The following is a 19,357-nucleotide window of genomic DNA, read 5'->3' on the forward strand; positions in this document are numbered from 1 at the left end:
GAACCAAACAGATATTTGATCACAAACTGTGCTGCAAAACAGGGAGACAGACATTCTACGAATACTCATGCATTTATTCCAATCTTTATCCTCTGTGAAAGATGACTAATATCACTGCAGCTTACCGAGTCAATGAGTTGTGACCATCTTCTTTGTGTATCTAGTGTAGGAATGCATGTATTATACCGCCCCTGGGTAGCCAAGGCGTGCACACCAGTAAGAGGTCCATGGAATTAAGCATGAAATTCTGATGCACAAACTGTTTCTTTATATTCTATTTAATGATATGACTTTATATTTTTATAAAGCGCAATACTGTAGAGTGCTATTTTTCTTATTAAAAAAACACTACAAACATTTTTGTCTGTGTTTTATGGGGGCGAGAATGGATTAAAGGCAGTTCCACTCATCTCAGTGGGGAAAGATGATATGAGATATGAAACTCATAAGTCAAGGCACCATTGTATTTTTTTTAAATATATAAATACCCTAAAAACAAAAAGGGACAGATTTTTTACTTACTAAAAATTTTTTTTTTTTTAATATACACATGTATTTTCTAAATTAGTTATTTCTTTATCTGTTTTAATAAATACAAATGCTGCGTTTATTCATTTTTTTTAAAAACTGTAGTATAACTCTATTAGAGCAGCACGGCGAGCGAGCGGTTAGCGCATCCGCCTCACAGTTCTGAGGTTCATAACGCCCCGTAACTCCCCACTAATAACCCAGGCTAAACTTAACTACTCCCCAACATGCAGCTTTTTTCCATCGCTCAGTTGAGATGGATCACTCCAACATTACTTCCTTGATGCCAATGACTACTTTCCGATTTGCCAGTGCTTTTGGCGCCATACATTGTAATTGCTTTATTATTTCACCTATTATTTCTAATCATGAGACAAACCGGTATATTGTATTCTTCCGTCAGGATATTGAATTACTTTGGAAGCAGAGTGTCTTAGAAGTGGAACATTTCTGCATTTCAATCTTTGTATATCAAATGATGAACTCTGCTTGTGCGTTGTGCTTTTTCTTTTGGATTTTTGTTTTGTTTTTGTTTTGGCAACACTAATATTAACTGCCGGTTACACTCGTATGACATGTTAAGAAGGTTCAAATCAGATCACGTACGCGGCCCCGCGGAGGGAATAAAGTGCTCCTTCTTGCCTGGCGCGCGAGAGGGAAACAGAATAACACACCGCCGAGTGTTTGCTCTCCTTTTTGGACCGCCACACGGCTTTCCTTCTTCCCTCCTCCCGCCTCCGCCTGTCAGAAGCATCCAGGGAGCGAGGCGATGACTGGCCGTATTAGATATGTATCGCCAATTACCCGCAGCATTTGTAAAAGAGGAGAGCGCGGGGCCGCGCCAAGGCAAACAGCTCCCTGCGAGGCTCGGTGTTACGCTCAAGTGTGCGAGGCTCGAGTGCGTGACACTAAAGACGCAAGAGTGGCGGCTGAGACTCGAGTGCAGTTAAGACGTCTTGTTTGGGGCCGAGCACCCCTTGGATGGCTTATTTGTGGGGCCCTCAAACTGGCCAATAACTCACCAATATCTGCAAGGGTGTGGGTCTTGGTTAAAAAATAAATACATAAATAAATAAAGTGCAATACATCCAGAAAGTATTCACAGCGCTGCACTTTTGCGACAGTATATTTTGTCATGTTACAGCCTTATTCCAAAACGGAATAAAATATTTTTTCAAGACGCAACACTCAGTGTGCCAACATCATTGTGTGTGTGTGTGTGTGTGTGTGTATTTATAATATTTTTTAAACAAATCATTTCTGCCAAGTTGCATGAGCAAAGTATTGAGTAAATGCTGTGATTATTTATTTATATGTAACTTGTTTATTTATTATAAATTGTCAAAACAATGTGCACATAATTTTGAGGGGAAAAAATGAATTGAATCCATATTAATTTTATAATCAGGAGGAGACTCGGGGCCGCACGAAACCTGGCTATTGCAGCAAACGGGAGACTGAGGTGTATAATACTGCACAGAAAGCTAACGTGTATTTATATTTTTGTCATCGCTACGCATGTACAGTATTTCATCATGGATACAGTATCAGTATATTCCAATATTGCCATGTTACGATCAATAGGAGACTGAGGGCAGCCAGAAACCGAAGTACTACAGCGAAGCAGAGACTGTGGATCACAATCTTACAGCTTCCATTGCAAAGCCATGCAATAATGTGTGTTTATTTTTGTCATTTCTGGCTGTGTAACCTCAAATGTTACAATGACGTGACGATTTCAAAATCGACAGGAGACTGTGGGCAGCAAAACAAAAAATGGGTATTCACTGTTTGTCACCTTTATCTTTCAATCAATCAAAATTTTATTTATACAGCACTTTGCATGGATGTGAAATGCCAGGTACCTGCTAATGTTCCCATCTTACACTCAAAAAGAGACTGAGGGCAGGAAAAAACAAGCTACTACAGAAAAGTAGAGGCTGTGGAGTATAATACAGCAGGGTAAGCTAACAGTTATTCACTTTTTGTCATCTCTATCCATATACTATATCTAATTTTACCACATTGCAATCAATAGGAGACTGAGGGCAGCAAGAAACTGGGCTACTGCATCAAAGTAGAGACTATGGAGGACAATTCTGCAAAACGCATATTTGCATGTGTGTTTACATTTGCCACTTCTAGCCGTGTATCAAGTGTTACAATGGCTTGCCAACTGGATAACCAAGGAGAGAGACTGAGGGCAGCAGGAAACCGGGCTACTGCAGCAAAGCGGACACTGTGGGGCACAATCGGACAGCGCTAAGAAACGTTTGCATGAAAGTTTATTGCTGTCATTCCTAGCTGTGTATCCTCGCACCAGAGCGGTGGAGGATGTTTCCGACCGGTGTCCAATGAGGCGTTCAGGGAGAAAAGAAAAAACGCTGGGAGCGCTCGGCCGGCCGACATCTTACCCCGAAGGAAGAGAGAGAGAGGAAGGTGGGAGAGGGAAAAGGTCAGGGGGAACGCAATCAGAGGCGGAAGAGTGGAAGAAAAAGAAGAAAGCAAGAGCGAAAACAACAACAACAACAGGAAGGAGGAGATATGAAGAAAACGTGAGGAGGAGGCGGGAGAAAGTTGTGAGGCGAAGATAAACAAAAGGCGACGTTTCGGGGAGCGAGTGGGAAGCCAAACAATCGGCGGCGGTGAACGAGACATCGGCGAGTAGGTGGGAGATGAAAGACTTTAGGGTGAGGAGGGGGAACGCCACAAACAGATAAATAACCATCTTAGCGGGATTACAGAGTGACTGACAGAGGCAAATATGACGCGGCGGCGGCGGCGGCAACGGCGGCAGCGCTCTTAACCCACATAAATACTGAAACGAGTCCAACGTGGCCCCCGGTACTTACTCGTGTCCCCGCGTGTGCGTGTAATACACGCCACCCCATGTCCCAATAACATACTGTACGCAACATGAAGCTTGTGAAGACAATACACATTAACAGCCCATAATCCAATTAAGGAAGTAATAATCACATTATAGCATGTTAGGTACGCGCCTCCTGTGTCAATACTGGATGTGTATTTTCTCATTGTTAAGATTTTATCGAGAGACATTTTACGAAATAGCCGCAAATTAAAAATACGACCCCAGAATTGGTTTCCATATTATTTTTAATTATTGTTGTTATTTTTGTTCATTTTGATATCAATTTGACAAAATACATGCACATTCAAAAATCTTACCCTGGTATCGACATTTTATTTGTAATTATTTTTTCAATCATTTCCTATTCATTTAAAAGAATATATGCAAAAAAAAAATAAAGGGCAACATTTGTATGTATTGAAATGAATTATTTGGACATTCAAAAATATTAAAAATACTTCACAAGGAGAGACTCATTGGGCTCATCAATTTTGTGTCTTATTATATGTAAATATGTTAATGTGTTAATAGTTTCTGTTTGTTTTATTAATACTGTTACAATTTATATTTATCAAAAAAAAAATGCATAAAAAAATAAAGACTTGTTTTTTTTTCATTTTAAATTACGTTCCATGGCTTTTAGAGTCACATAAAGCACGAGGGAGCCTGAACGCCTCACGCCGACTTGCCGAAGAACCACAACAGTGTGCAGAATTTAGCATGAAAACACAGCAAATATAGCCGAGTATATGATTAGTAGCTGGAAAGCTGACGGATGTATAGGAATATACCATAATTCCATAATTGAACGAGGCTTCAAATGAACACACACCAGATGGCCAAAAATATTTGGACAGCGGCCCACGACAAGCTTATGAAGTTCTGTACGTCATAATTATGTAGCATGAAGGAAAGGCTTGGAACACTATAAACACAACATAGTACATACCTCATATACACTACTATACAGTAGATACAAAGTACATGAAACACACTCCTCTCTGGAATTGTGCTTTCCAACTGTCACCATCATTACATGAATATAATTCACTGTAAACTTTGGCTATGGATGAGTGGGAATTGCAAAGGAGCTCACCATAAAATGTGGCGATTTTTTTTTCTGACGATATCAACAGTATCGTGATATATTGAGATTCGATCTGGGTGCATCAATACGGCAGATAATGATACCGAACGTTACAGTATCGCTATTTCTACAAGGGTTTCACAAAGTTCCATTTTAACAAAGTTCCATTTTAACGTTCCTATTATAACATAAATAAACACCAGCAGTAAACTCTACAGATAGCGTTAGGGAATTGCACAGTCACTCACGCTACAATATTACAGCAATATTTTTACAGGTTTTTCAATATCATATCGTGACAGATAACAATACCATACATCACCGTATCGGTATTTTTTTTCCCCATCCCACATTTTTAAAGTGTAGAAAAGAAGTTAATGACTCAATTCTTTTTCCCCCAAAACTCCACAAATGGGAGAAATGAGGTCTTTCTCCAAACACGTCTGCGACCAGGAATGACAACAATGACACACTATGTGTTGGTGACACACACACACACACACGCACGCACACAAAATGTCCACTCATTGGAGCGGAAGCCATGGTGGCAGCGGCGTCTATGCCCTGCCACTGGCTAACCCTGCTAACTCTCCTTTAATAATGTATGAATTTTCCTTTTTCCCTCTCTACTGTGGCACTATCCACCGGGCATTTCATTAGGTACGCCCGAGCAACCCTAACGACTTTGCCTTTGTCAGAGATAACAAAGCTCAGTCGTGATTGACACTGTGAGGAGCTAGCCATTCAACTGCACTGCCGTCAAGGTAATTTGATGAGGTGCAAATCATGGAGCGCTGCAGCAAAGTGGAGACTGCGGAGTGTATTGCTACAGCGTCCAAAGCTAAGGCAAGTTAGCAAGTGTGTTTTTTATTTCTAGTTGTGTATCCTCAAATGCTGCAGTGACGCAGCAATTTCATTTGAGAATAGACTGAGGGCAGAAGAGAAGCAGGAGCACTGCAGCCAAGTGGAGAATGTGGAGTATAATTCTACAGTGTTCAACGCTAAGGCACAGCAACAGGCTGACCAACCATTAAGGTGTTTTTATTGTTGTCATTTCTAGCTGTATATATCTTAAAACGTTATGAAAATACTGATCATTTATATTCAAGAAGAGACAGAGGGCAGATGTAGCTAAGTGGAGACTCTGGAGTATAATACCACTCCGAGTCCAGAGCTCGGCATGTTAGCACGTGCGTTTAATGTTGTTCTTGTGAATCATCAAATGTTACAACGACAAGGCAATTTTGTAGTTGGGAGGAGACTGAGGGCAGCAAGAAACTGGAGCGCTTCAACAAACAGGAGACTGTGGATTAGAATACAGCATTGTATGACAACGTTACCATGAATTCAAGCTGTGTGTCTTGCAAATTTACAATTTTATAAACGACTGGAAACTGAGGGCGGCTACTGCAGCAAATTGGAGATTATGGAGTCGTACGTTTGCATGTGAGTTTTTATATTTTGTCACACTAGCCGTGTATCCTCAAATGTTACAAAGGCTCTACAATAATATAATGGAGAGGAGACTGAGGGCAGCAACGGACTGGGCTACAATAGCAAAGTGGAGACTATGGAGCGTAATACTGCAGCCTCCATCTTTAAGGCATGTTTGCAAGCAAGTTTATAATTTGATCACTTCCTCATCCTCAAATGTTCCAAAGGCTCTGCAATTGTGTCATCAAAAAGAGACCGAGGGCAGCAATAAATCGGGCTACTGCAGCAAAGCGGAGACTATGGAATACAATACAGTAGGGTAAGAAGCACCAGAGGACGACCGAGTTTTCTGTCATCACTCAGCAGGCTCCTGTCGCCTTAAGAAGGGATTGAGGGTCCAGAAGGCTTTGGGAGTGTCAACTCTTGCCACCTTTTGATGTGGCTGATGTAACGCGCAGAGCGCCATACGCAACGAAGCGTCCGCTCTTACCTTGCTCGCTGCTGTTGTCGCCGCTGTGCGACGTGTGGCCGCCGCTGGACGGGCCCGGCGTGCCCCCGGAGCGCGTGGACGCCGTGTCGTCGTGGTCTCGGTTCCACGACGTCTGGAGAGAAACACAGAAGGGACGACTTTAAGGTTTCACACATTCAGTGTGGATGCGGTTAAAAAAAAGGTGGGTACCCAGCACATTTGTTCCATTCATTTTTATCATAATAAATGAAAATATTAGGTATATTACTTATTGATTACTTTGTATTTGCATTACTTTATTGTATCATTAGTTTGATCATCTATTTGGAACAAATAATATTAAGAATTATTACCACCACCTACAAGACTGGAATGGTAAAGTGTCAAGTTTTTCATTTATTTATTTTATTGCTTTATTTTTGTGAAATTGTCTATTTTTGTATTATTAAGTTCAGTTTATTAATTAACTATTAACAAAAGCAAGACAATGCTTATAAACAAATATTACCTCCACCTACAGGACTGGAGTGGAATAGCATCAACTGCAATTCATAATCAATTTGTTTATTTATAAATCTTAAAAAAAACATTCAATTTATAATACAATAATTTTGAAGATTTTTCTACTTTCATGTATTTATTTGACTATATGGTTCATTATAATAATTATGTTATAATATTATGTCTTTATTGCAAACATTTTTAATCATTTGTGTTAAACACTTAATTTCCACTGTTCTCAAAAGCACAACATTGTCACTTTTTAATTTCATATTTACAATATTTCTATTTCAATCAGATTTCTTCATTTTTAAGATTTGTTTTTCTCTGTACTTTTATCAACAGCAAAACAATTGGTTTAAAAATAAATATTACTGCCAGCTAGAGGACTGGAGTGGAACAGTCAACCGCTTGTCACTGCTTGATTTATTTCATCATTTCCTTTGGTATATTAAGTAGTGTATTTATTTTCATTTAGATTACAACTACTTTTCATTTTACTCAATTAAAAAAAAAAAAAAAAACAGACTGCTCTCCAGGAGTCTTATTTGGCCAGTACCGACATTGATCTTCATTATTCACAGCACTACACATACAACACAGTAAAATATGTATGAGTATGCGCCTGTCCGCCTCGTACCAGAAATAACAAGCATATTGAAATAAAAACAACATATAACACTATGTGTCATTGTCACTCAGCCTTGGCGGAGGTTTCCGCTCGACTTCGAGTGCCGTCATGTCTTCTTTGTTCTGCGCACAGCGCAAGTAGCGCACTCATATAAGGGCGTGCAGGCACAAGCGAGCGTGCATGACACCATCGTACGGAATGAGGGTTGAGAAAAAGAAGAAAAAAAGAAAAGTGGGGAGAGAAAAAAAAAAAAAAGCCAACAGCAAGCCAACATGTTGCATGAGTTCCCAGCTTTGTGAAGCATGCGATCAACGGCTGTCTCCGTTTGGGACAAACTGCTAGCAGATGACAACAAGCACAACAGCGAGCAACCGGCGAAAGTGATGTCATCCGCAAAGAAATTCATTCAAATATATACAGTGCCACATAAGAGCTGCGTGGAGGAATATGGCTCTGGAAACACATAAAATGTGTGAAAAAAGACAACGTTAAATGTCAAGATGGATGAAACGTGCGCTAACAAGTGTTAGCGTACATGACTAGCAAAGTGTTGTTGCTTGTAAATTTTTCCCTTTCACACGTCCATTAAAGCCCGGAAACGTCAGACTTTTGTTCCAGTTTCTTATTCCGCGTGAAAGAAACAGACCTACGAAATGTCCAACTTCGGAGGTAGTATCCGCGGTGGGACGATAGCTGCGTGAAAGGGTTTAGTGGCACGCCGGGACAGGGCTGTGAAATTTAGCCCTGTTGTGTTGAAAGCAGTCGTTCGCAGAAATTGTCACATCTTGAGACCAAGAGGAATTGTTTCAAAGCTTTTTTCACCATTATAACGTTTACGACTTAATTCCAAAAATAGAGAGGGAGAGTAAAAATAAACCGAGATATGGTTGCACAAGTGCGCACACCCTCTTATAACAGGGGATGCGGCTGTGTTCAGAATAAACCAATCACATTCAAGCTTGAATGAGTCAGCACACACCTGCCACCAGTTAGCATGCCTCTGATTAACCCCAAATGAAGTTCAGCTGTTCTAGTAGGCTTTTCCTGATTTTAAATTGTTTTATTATTTTTTTTGGTAGTCGCATACTTTGCTGAGTTCTATGCGAAAGACGACGACTGCTCTACTGCATAAAATCTGCGTGACGAAAGTGCGCATTGACTAAAGCGTACAGTGGCGTCGCATTACTTCCATACGTCGAATTCTATAACCGATGTTATCATGTTTTCCAGTCTCTGCAGGCCTGCATGAACCTTTTTATTGTCTTTGGGCCAAAGTTTAAAAAAAAAAAAAAAAAAAAAAAGCCTAAAAGGGAAAAAGGTTTCTGTGGTCTAAAAGTACACCTCAGAGGCAGACCAGAAGCGAGGAAGTCCTCCACAAACAGAACCAGAACTATTTGTGACAAAACTCAAGCGAAAGTTTGATGAATACGCTGCCAAAGTGTGACCGAACTCGGGGGGGAACCTCTCATTGACCGAGTTATTTTCAGACACACACACTGCAGAAATATATCAACACACATGCGCACACACAAAAGCCTCCTCCGATGTGGCCGCCTCGCACTGCAACCAAACCAGATGTTACTTCTTATTCCGCTTCTGAAAGGACTTCAAAAGGGATCTATCACGGCATCCCTCACACACACACACACGCGCGCACGCACACACGGATGCATCAACACACCACCTGTGAGAGTCAAATCCGAGCCGAGTTTTTTTTTTTTTTTTTTTTTTGCTTTCGGGCCCGATGTGACAAAGCGAGTGATGGACGATCTGGTTGAGGACGGGAAAGTTGGGAAGGGGGGCCGGGATAAAAAAGAAAAAAAAACACACAACAACTGGTTCCAATCTGGATCCTTTCATGGTGTACAACTGGAGACAGTTGGAAAGTGTTAAAAACGGGGAACAAAAGGACATTATTCAAGATGGTGTTGCGTCTAAATGCACAAGACGCTGTAAATGCAACACATTGGGGCCTGGCTTTATGTCGCCGGGCTGGGAGATGATCATCTGGACGCTTACATGCACAATATCGTTGTTGTTTTCCCCCAAAATCAGTCCATGACGAGGAAAGTCCCCCTAAAACCCAGGATAAACGCCACGGAGGAAGCCTTTTGGGATGCCAGGTAATCCGGAACGCATGCTCAGCGTGCAGAAAAGGAGTTTGAATGAATGAGTAGAGCGCATGGGACCCTAAAATGGTCGTACAATGTGAAATGAAATGGGAAAAATATGCATCAGAAACGTAGAAAGTCGAATTTGTTGCACAGGACATGGGGAACATACACGTCTATTTTCTCTCCTGGCTGCTCACTACAATGTGGTTTGACCTCTAGCTCAAAGACACTGCAAAAAACATTTCGTTTCGTTTCATTGAACCGTGAAGTTATACCTTTATTTCCACCTTAATTACACCTCTCAACCTTTACTTCCGCCTTAAACATATATTCCACCTTAATTTCAACCCTACAAACACTAATCCATGTTTAGTTCTACCTTAACCATACAGCTGTATCTTTATTTCCACCATATAAACACTTATCCACATTCGAAATTTGCCTTAAGCTTATAGCTAGACTTTTATTTGTGCCTTAAATACACCTCGGCATCTTCATTTCCACCTTATAAAGCCCTCTCCACATTGAAAAAGACTTCACAACGGTTCCAGTTTGACACTGGATCCATTAATTTTCTATGGCGGGTGAGCTAGACATGACTTAAACATGTATTCATTGTGCTGGTGAGAGGAGCTACACAAAAGAGAGGCGGGACATACCAGATCATCACAGGGCGCAATCAATGAGGCTTTACACCTCCGGACAATGTCAATGAAGCGAAAAGCATGTTTCTGGAAGGTGCGAGGACGTTGGAGTCGCCGAGATTCGAACCGCCAACCTCAAAACTGTGAGGCGGACGTGCTAATCGCGTACGTGAGAGCCTGATGCGTGCAAGTTCTTTGTGTTTAAATGTGAAAATATAATTAGAACACGATGGAGTGTGGGGAGGCAAAGTTGTGCAGTAGCTGTAATTGAACAAAAGAACGCAATGCCTGCTGGGAGGTGGCCGCCCAGGCCCCATGGGAAATGGGGGCGGGGGCGTTGAAACGGGGGGCCGGATGGCATCTCTGCGGGGACGGGGGGGGGGAGTTTATTTATAATCACACAGGCCGCCCTTAGACACAAGCGCTGATCTGACGCGCAATTAATGCTGAGATCGCACACACACACACACACATGCCAATACACACACAGCATGCGCTCACACACCCATTGGCAAATACATACAACGGCCTTTTTTTCTTTCTTCTATTCAATGGAGGAAAAAATCTGCGCACACACACATTTTGTGTGTGTATATTATATATATATATATATATATATATATATATATATATAAATAAAATACAACCCCAATTCCAATGAAGTTGGGACGCTGTGTTAAACATCAATAAAAACAGAATAATATGATTTGCAAATCATGTTCAACCTATATTTAATTGAATACACTACAAAGACAAGATATTTAATGTTCAAACTGATAAAAGTTATTGTTTTTAGCAAATAATCATTAACTTTGAATTCTATGGCGGCAACACGTTTCAAAAAAGCTGGGACAGGGTCTTGTTTACCACTATGTTACATCACCTATTCTTTGAACAACATTCAATAAACGTTTGGGAACTGAGGACACTAATTGTTGAAGCTTTGTAGGTGGACTTCTTTCCCATTCTTGTTTGATGTACAGCTTCAGCTGTTCAACAGTCCGGGGTCTCCGTTGTCGTATTTTACGCTTCATATTGTGCCACACATTTTCAATGGGAGACAGGTCTGGACTGCAGGCAGGCCAGTCTCGTACCCGCACTCTTTTACTACGAAGCCACGCTGTTGTAACGCGTGCCGAATGTGGTTTGGCATTGTCTTGCTGAAATAAGCAGGGGCGTCCATGAAAAAGATGTTGCTTGGATGGCAGCATATGTTTCTCCAAAACCTGTATGTACCTTTCAGCATTAATGGTGCCTTCGCAGATGTGTAAGTTACCCATGCCATTGGCACTAACACAGCCCCATACCATCACAGATGCTGGCTTTTGAACTTTGCATCCATAACAGTCCGGATGGTTCTTTTCTTCTTTGGCCCGGAGGAGACGACGTCCACAATTTCCAAAAACAATTTGAAATGTGGACTCGTCGGACCACAGAACACTTTCCCACTTTGCGTCAGTCCATCTCACATGAGCTCGGGCTCAGAAAAGCCGGCGGCGTTTCTGGGTGTTGTTGATAAATGGCTTTTGCTTTGCATAGTAGCGTTTCAAGTTGCACTTACGGATGTACTGCAGAACTGTATTTAGTGACATTGGTTTTCTGAAGTGCTCCTGATCCCATGTGGTGATATCCTTTACACATTGATGTCGGTTTTTGATGCAGTGCCGCCTGAGGGATCGAAAGTCACGGGCACTCAATGTTGGTTTTCGGCCTTGCCACTTACATGCAGTGATTTCTCCAGCTTCTCTGAACCTTTTGATGATATTATGGACCGCAGATGATAAAATCCCTAAATTCCTTGAAATTGTACGTTGAGGAACATTGTCCTTAAACTGTTCAACTATTTTCTCACACACTTGTTCACAAAGAGGTGAACCTCGCCCCATCTTTGCTTGTGAATTTTTTTTCTACCCAATCACGGCACCCACCTGTTCCCAATTAGACTGTTCACCTGTGGGATGTTCCAAACAGGTGTTAAAATGAATTTAAATTTTAAAATAATAGAAATGCAAAACTAGCATCAATAATAATAATAAATTATATTATAATTATAATAATAATCTTTTTCGTCATATTTATTATTATTATTAAACCAAAAATGCCATCTCAAAATTAAACATGACCAATAATAATAAACATAATAATAATTTTGAAAATAGAAATATCAACAAAATATATCAATTCAAAAAAATCATTAAACACTACCTCCATAAGTACATTATGAAGGAGGATTAAAGCAAAAAAGGAAAAAATAAGTCAGAAAGGAACAAAATAAATACACGTCAAATGTTACATAATACTAATGATAGATAACTACTGACTGTCACCAGTGGTGAATGTAGACGCTTTCTTCTTGAAATATAACCCATACTGGATTGTTTTAACTGTGTTCAGTACACCAAAAGCTGGCGAATACCAAAGTTTGAACAGGCCCGACGTAGAAGGAGAAGAAAGACCGCGACAGGCAGACTGCACACAAAGCGACACACTTGATTTATTCTGTTCCCCTAATGAGCCGCCATTCCTCCTCCCTCTGCATATTCCCCAAATCCCTCCATCCTTGCCTCTCCCTCTCCGTTTGCTGCGTGCGCACTAGCTTGTATTCCAACGCTTAATTGTCAAGTAAATTCAATTTCCCTGCTTCTGTTCTGCCTCGCTTTTCGCTAAACTTCTTAAATCTGCCGCCCAGGGAAGCTCACCGACGCACGCACACAAGCCCCATACCACCCCCCCATCCTGAGTTAAGCATTTTTTTCCACTTTTTTTTTTTTAAATCATCGTTTTTCTTCCCTAATTCTCCGTGAAAAGATTCCTCTTGCTGGAAATTGTGATTCGGCATTCCGATCCAGTGCGCTCTCATTGTGTGTGTGTGTGTGTGTGTGTGTGTGTGTGTGCGCGCGCGCATGCAGGAGGTGGGGGATTCCTCATGCAAGCAAGCAGGCGCTCATGCAAGAAGGAACGTCGCCTCGCCGATTGATTTGCAGTAATAATAATAACGGCTAAGGTTGAGGTGCTGAAATCTTTTTTTTTTTTTTTTTTTCTGGAGACGTTCCGCTTATTTACAGTTGGCCAGGTTGCAGGAATAATCATATGTGCATACTTAAGAGCTGCAGGCGTAAATATACATAATCCCCACCAGCGCCTTACACACACACACATTAACTCTTCCACAGCGGCACACTTGAATCGAAGACGACACACACACAACTCCATCCCCCAGAATGCTTTGCTGCTGCAGTTATTTTCCCTCCACGCCGAAAGGAAGTACACGGTGACCTCGCGGCTAGCGCGGCCGCCTCCGAATCGAGAGGTTCTGGGTTTGAATTTGGGCTCGGGCCTTCCTGCAGAGAGTTTGCGTGTTCTTTCCCTCCCACATTCCAAAAACATGCACTTTCGCGTCATTGACGCTATGTATTCATTGTGCCTGTGAGAGGAGCGGAATGGAGGAGAGGCACGATTTTTGGAACGTGGAAGGAAGCAGACGTGACATCCGCTAGCGCACCGTGCTGCTCTGTGGCCATCAAAAGCACTTTTCTCAAGTTTATTTTCAGTATCGATTCATACAAGTGTAAAACTCCGCTTTGAGCGCGTGTGATTAAGACGCGCGCATCTGCCTGGGAGGCGAGTCTTGTCACATTATTCATATTACAATGGAAAAACACAAATTGCATTACTGCCTGTGCATGTTCTTCGGCTCCTTTTGGAGAAAGTATTGCGGGGAAAGAAAAAAAAAAAGCCAAAGACAAAGCAAACGTGGCGTGCGAATTCTGTTAATGAGTTTCTCTTTTTGCTTGTTTACACTTAGGGAGCCCCCCCCCCCCCTCACACCCATCCCCCCCCCCCCCCCCCCCCCGCCTTCCTTCATGGAAAGGCCTAATTTGTGAATGACATGTTGTTGTGCTGCCCAGTTTCCTCATTAGCTTAGCCTAGCCGAGCACGTTGGCCACGGCGGCCATTGTGGGCAGCCAGCGGGGAGTTAAAAAGGGGGGTGTGGGGTGCAGGGATGGTGGGGCTGGGGGTCTTTCCTTTAGCTAAGTACACACAAGCCACGTTATTGTTTGCTCCGACTTTAAACATGGCTGTGCGTCAGCCGTCATAACTTTGGGGGTACAAAATGGACTGACATTTTTTTTAGGCTTGGGGGGGGGGGGGAGGGGGGGGGGGGGGGGTTGGTTGACTATGAGGACCCCCTCCTTTGAATGAGCCTACTTGCTATTCCAGCAGGCTAAGGGGCACACAAGTCACATGGTCGCCTCTCTTTTGTGCCACTTGTTGAATCCTCCGCCCCGAAAGGCGGGGGGAGGGCGAGGATAGGAGGGGGTCAAACCACCCCTTTATGCCGCCACAAAAGCCGCCATTACCGACAAACCCCCACCCCCCCAACTCCGCCGCGACTCAGAAGTTTGCTTTGAGAGGAGCCATTTGAGGCGCACAAAAAGAAGCCCGCATGTGACGCCGGCGGGTGCAAGCTAATAGATTAGCGATACCAGGGTCGACCCGATTAGGAAAATGGCGGATGACGCACCCCCGCCTCCACTCCCGACTCGGGGGGAGGGGGGGGAGGCAGGGTCACCCTTTGACCAGCAGTGTTACCTAAACCAACACTGCTGACCTGGAAAGACGCATTGCATAACTGCATAGCCGATTGTTGCCGAAAGATAGCCCGAGAGTGCTAAAGGGGCCCTTTCCCGGACGCACCCCCAAAGTTGCACACCATGTATCTCCCCCACCCCTACGCATATCAATAAAGACTGACGAAACTAAAACAACAAATTCATTACCAAAATAAATAGCATAAAAAAGAAAGTACTTGAAAAATATTAATCCAACCTTATAATATATATATATATACATATATATGTATACACAACACAAATTGGTTTAAAAGTTGTTGTTTTTTTTAATATTACTTTTGTCACTACTCCCAAAAGTGATAACATTTTTAGATTCTACAGATTAAAATTTGATCAAGAACACCATATCCAAGGCATGTCTAGTTTTTTAACAATTTTGAATGATGTTTATTAATTACCGCAATAAATAAATAAATAAAACTGTCTAGAAAAATAAATCACATCTTTGAAAAATATTATTTTTTTATATAATTAAAACTATTTTCATTCAAAACTATTAGATAAATCGTATACATTTTTTCATTTCTAGAGTTAAATTTAAATTTGAATTTTATTCAGAAAAAGATCATATTTAACTCTTTCAATTGGTGAAAAAAAACAAAAACAGCCTTTCCCCAAATGCACCCCTTTTGAATTGGCCTCCCTGAAAAATAAATACCAAATAAAATAGCTTAAAAAAACACGCTCACCCGTGCCCGCCATCAAGAGGGAATGTGACGCGACCCTTTGCCCAAGCGCACCTCCTTCAACATGCCCAGAGAGTTGGCGCACAAATGCTGGCGTATCGCTACTGTGCCATACGCAATAATAATAATAATAATAATAACACGACGTCGCTTTATTGATCACTTGCTGCACCCAAATGTAAATGTCTACATTACACTTTTCTAACGCATGCCCTGGAGGGCTCTCGCAGAACAAATTGGAACGCTAACTCGAGTACAGCTTTCCCGGGAATCATAACATGGGATTAAAGTCCTCAGCCCCCTCAAAAAACAACAACAACAGTAAACCTTTTTAAGTTTGTACCCAAAAGAAATCTGGCAGTTCAGGGATCCCCAGTCTATTGTTGCTAATTACAGGCCAAAGAACCATGCCAACTCTCTAGGGGGGGCGCGCACCACAATTTGGGAATCCCTGCACTAAGCTAACGCCAGCACGTCTTGCCGAGTCCGTGCGCTAAGCTAACAACTAACAGGACGGCCCGCTTGGGACTCAAAACACATCGTAAAAGTGGGGCTAAATCGGATTAAATTCTCCAAAAACAAACACACACACAAAAAAAAAAAAAAAAAAAACTAGACAGTAATCAAAATACCTCCTGGCTCTTCAGTGAAGTATCGACTTCAACAAGTCACAAGGAAAAATGAAAAAAGTCATAAAAATTGAATCTTTTTCAAGGAAAGTTTCAGTTATTTGCAGCCCCACTTGATGTCGTGGAGAGGCTCTCCAGACACGCAGAGAGTCCTTAGCGGTATTAGCCTCCCACTCCCACTTCGTTAGCCCCATCGACCACCCCTCCCTACGCCCCTGAATGTGCAATTAAGGTCAGGTCAGGGTTCATACACTTTTAAGGTGAATGTTGAATCTGCAGTATGGATTCAAATGATGACTTAACAGTATTTAAAACATGTTTTTTGACGAGATAAGGATGACAGTTTAAAGTAAATACGAAATTGAGACATTCTTACAATTTTCAAGTACTTTTAAAGTCAATTATCAACTTTTAACAGCACCTTAATTACATGTTTATATTAACACGTGCATTATTTTTGTATATTTTGATAGTTAATGTAACAGGAGGAAATATTTAAAGAGATACACACATTTTATGCTTTGACAAAGAACGTATTGATCATTTCGAGCGCGACACATCAATTTTGACCAAGACCAATTTATATATATATAAAAAAAATTATGTAAACACTTTGAAATCACTTTTAAAAGCAAATTTAAACTTTTTTTCCCAGATCCTTACAGCTGTAGTCAATTATACATGACCACAACTTTAGAATGATGGTTTTTCATCAAGCAAACAAGCAAAACTATGTTTTTTAGTAGCACTGGGAGATGTATTTAAAAGGAAAAAGCATCATTTCCATGTATAAATTCATAAAAATAAACTATATATGATTTGACACACTTTTAAAGCAATTTCCAAAGTTGAACTTCTCACTTCCCAACAATTTTAAATGTAGCCAATTTGTCATCATACAAAAAAAAAAAAAGAATTCCAAGCCCTATTAAAGCACTTCTACACACAAAATTGAACTTTCCCCGGCTTCCTACAACTGCAGTCAATTAAAAAAAAATTATTATTATTGCTTTTGTTAGATGTAATGCCATAAACAAATTATGTTTTTATAGTAGCTTTGGAAGACTAAATTTAAAAGAAGTTGCGTCAACCACACTTTCCCGTCTAAACTGATCTAATATTAAAGCAGATGAAATTAAAATAGAATCACTTTTTCAATGCTCCAACATTACAAGTGAATCACTTTCAAGCTGCAAGAGAGGAATCGCCAGCGACGGGCGCCAGCGTGCGAGCGGACGGGAACGTGTCGGGAGTCTCGCCGGGGAGCTGAAGGAACAGCAGCGGGGAAACGGTTAACTCGGTCCAACCGGTGCTAACCAGTCGCTCCACTCAACGCAGCACCTGAGGGGGTGCTGCATTTATCAGGTCGGCCACAACACACACACACACACGCATGCACGCACGCACACACTAAACTGGCTGGGTCGCATTCACCAGCCTCGTCTGACTTTTTCACCTCTGCACGACGGCCTGCTCGGGCAGGCTAAGAACAACACGGCTTAAATATTCGGAATATTAGCGGCGTGACACATGCACGGCGGACACATAATTCCAAAACACTGTCAAGTCTTGTTTAAAAAAAATAAATAAAAAAATACATTTGAAAAAAGTCCAGTTGAATACATTCAGTCTTTTTTCCTCTCTCTCTCTCTCTCCCTGACATTTTCTTTTCTCTGCTACACGCCTCGTGCCGGAATAAATTGCTTTATGAATAAATGTGCGTTCTTGTTAACATTGCAGCTTTTGTGCAAATTTGCAGGCCGCTCTTGCTCTTCAACTTTATGCCCGGGGGCATATATTAAAAATACATATATGTGTGTGTGTGTGTGCGCGCGTTTGTGTGTGTGCGTGAGGCGGGGGGGGGGGGGGCGAGATAACGTGCACACACATTCAAGGCCAATTCGTTAAGGATGTCACCAGTGCGGATAAGATGTCACACAAAAATAGACCACAAAATGTAAAAAAAATAAATAAAACTAACTTAACTTTGCAAGTATGCATGTGTATTGTGCATTTATTCTTTAGATGATTCATATGTCACGCCTGCTTCTGTTATGTTACGGGTCAAATGTGACCCTTGCTAATATTTTACAGTATAAAATATTCCATATATTTTTTATTTTATTTACATGCTATTTCAACTGTTAGCCTGTTCCTATTATATTGAACCAAAGGGCAGGCATTATTGACGGCTAAACATATAGTGGGTCAATTTGACCAATTAACATTGTACTAAGAAACAAAAAAACGGAAGCGCAACACAACGGTCTTCATAAAGGCGGAATTTCATCGCTATCTTGCGATATTTCATTACGGTTGTGTTACGGGTCAAATTGACCCTTGTTAATATTCTACATTACGTGAGGAATATTTTTGAATTTTCATAGTATATATATTGATCCTATTATTTTGACACAAAGGACTGAAGAGGGGCATACATTTTTTAGGGTTGGGTCAATTTGACCCGTGAACATTTGAACCAAAGAAACAAACATAGCAGGAGTGTTCAAGAACTGCATCAGTGAACCCCTGGAGCACAACGCAATTGTCCTCTTTGACCCCTCTGTTATATTACGGGTCAAATTGACCCATGCTAATGTTTAATGTTAATATATATTTTTAATTAAAACATATTCTGCTGCATTTTGTAATTAGCCTGCGCTATTAAATATATTGAGTGACACAGTGGCACAATGGGCTAAAAAGGAGGCAGATATGTCCCATTTAGACACAGTGGGTCATATTGACCCATGAACATTTTTTGAGGCATTAAAGAAACAAATTTCATAAGAGGGTTGACAACATAGTTGTCTTGATGTACCTTAAAAAACGAGGAGTTTTTCACTCTCCTGTAAAGTTTGTTTCTCAGGAACAGCACAAACATCCCTGGGTCAATATGACCCGGGGCCTGTTTGATGATCCAAAAGTGTCAGAAAGGGGATGGTTCTCAGTAAACATTGTTGAAAATATGTGAAATGGGCTTTTTAAAAGTTGCATTGTACATGTTGAAGTTTCATACACAAATAGTACTTTTACAACGGGTCAATTTGACCCGCTAGAAAACAACAGGAGGGTTAACACAGCCTGCGCTGACCTGCTCCATCTATAGAGGGGAGAGAAAGAAAAAA

The 19,357-nt window shown here is 41.3% G+C and overlaps 1 protein-coding gene across 1 annotated transcript in view; it reads right to left on the reverse strand.

Moving 5' to 3' along the window:
• The window catches only part of meis1b (Meis homeobox 1 b), a 101,467-nt gene that overhangs the window by 75,369 nt on the left and 6,741 nt on the right, over positions 1 to 19,357 (reverse strand). Inside the window, exon 7 of the mRNA XM_061791135.1 lies at positions 6,412 to 6,523. Within this exon, the coding sequence (XP_061647119.1) occupies positions 6,412 to 6,523 (112 nt within the window). The remainder of the gene's footprint in view (positions 1 to 6,411; positions 6,524 to 19,357) is intronic.

Source organism: Phyllopteryx taeniolatus, chromosome 11, assembly GCF_024500385.1.
Source record: "Phyllopteryx taeniolatus isolate TA_2022b chromosome 11, UOR_Ptae_1.2, whole genome shotgun sequence".
NCBI classification, from domain to species: domain Eukaryota; kingdom Metazoa; phylum Chordata; class Actinopteri; order Syngnathiformes; family Syngnathidae; genus Phyllopteryx; species Phyllopteryx taeniolatus.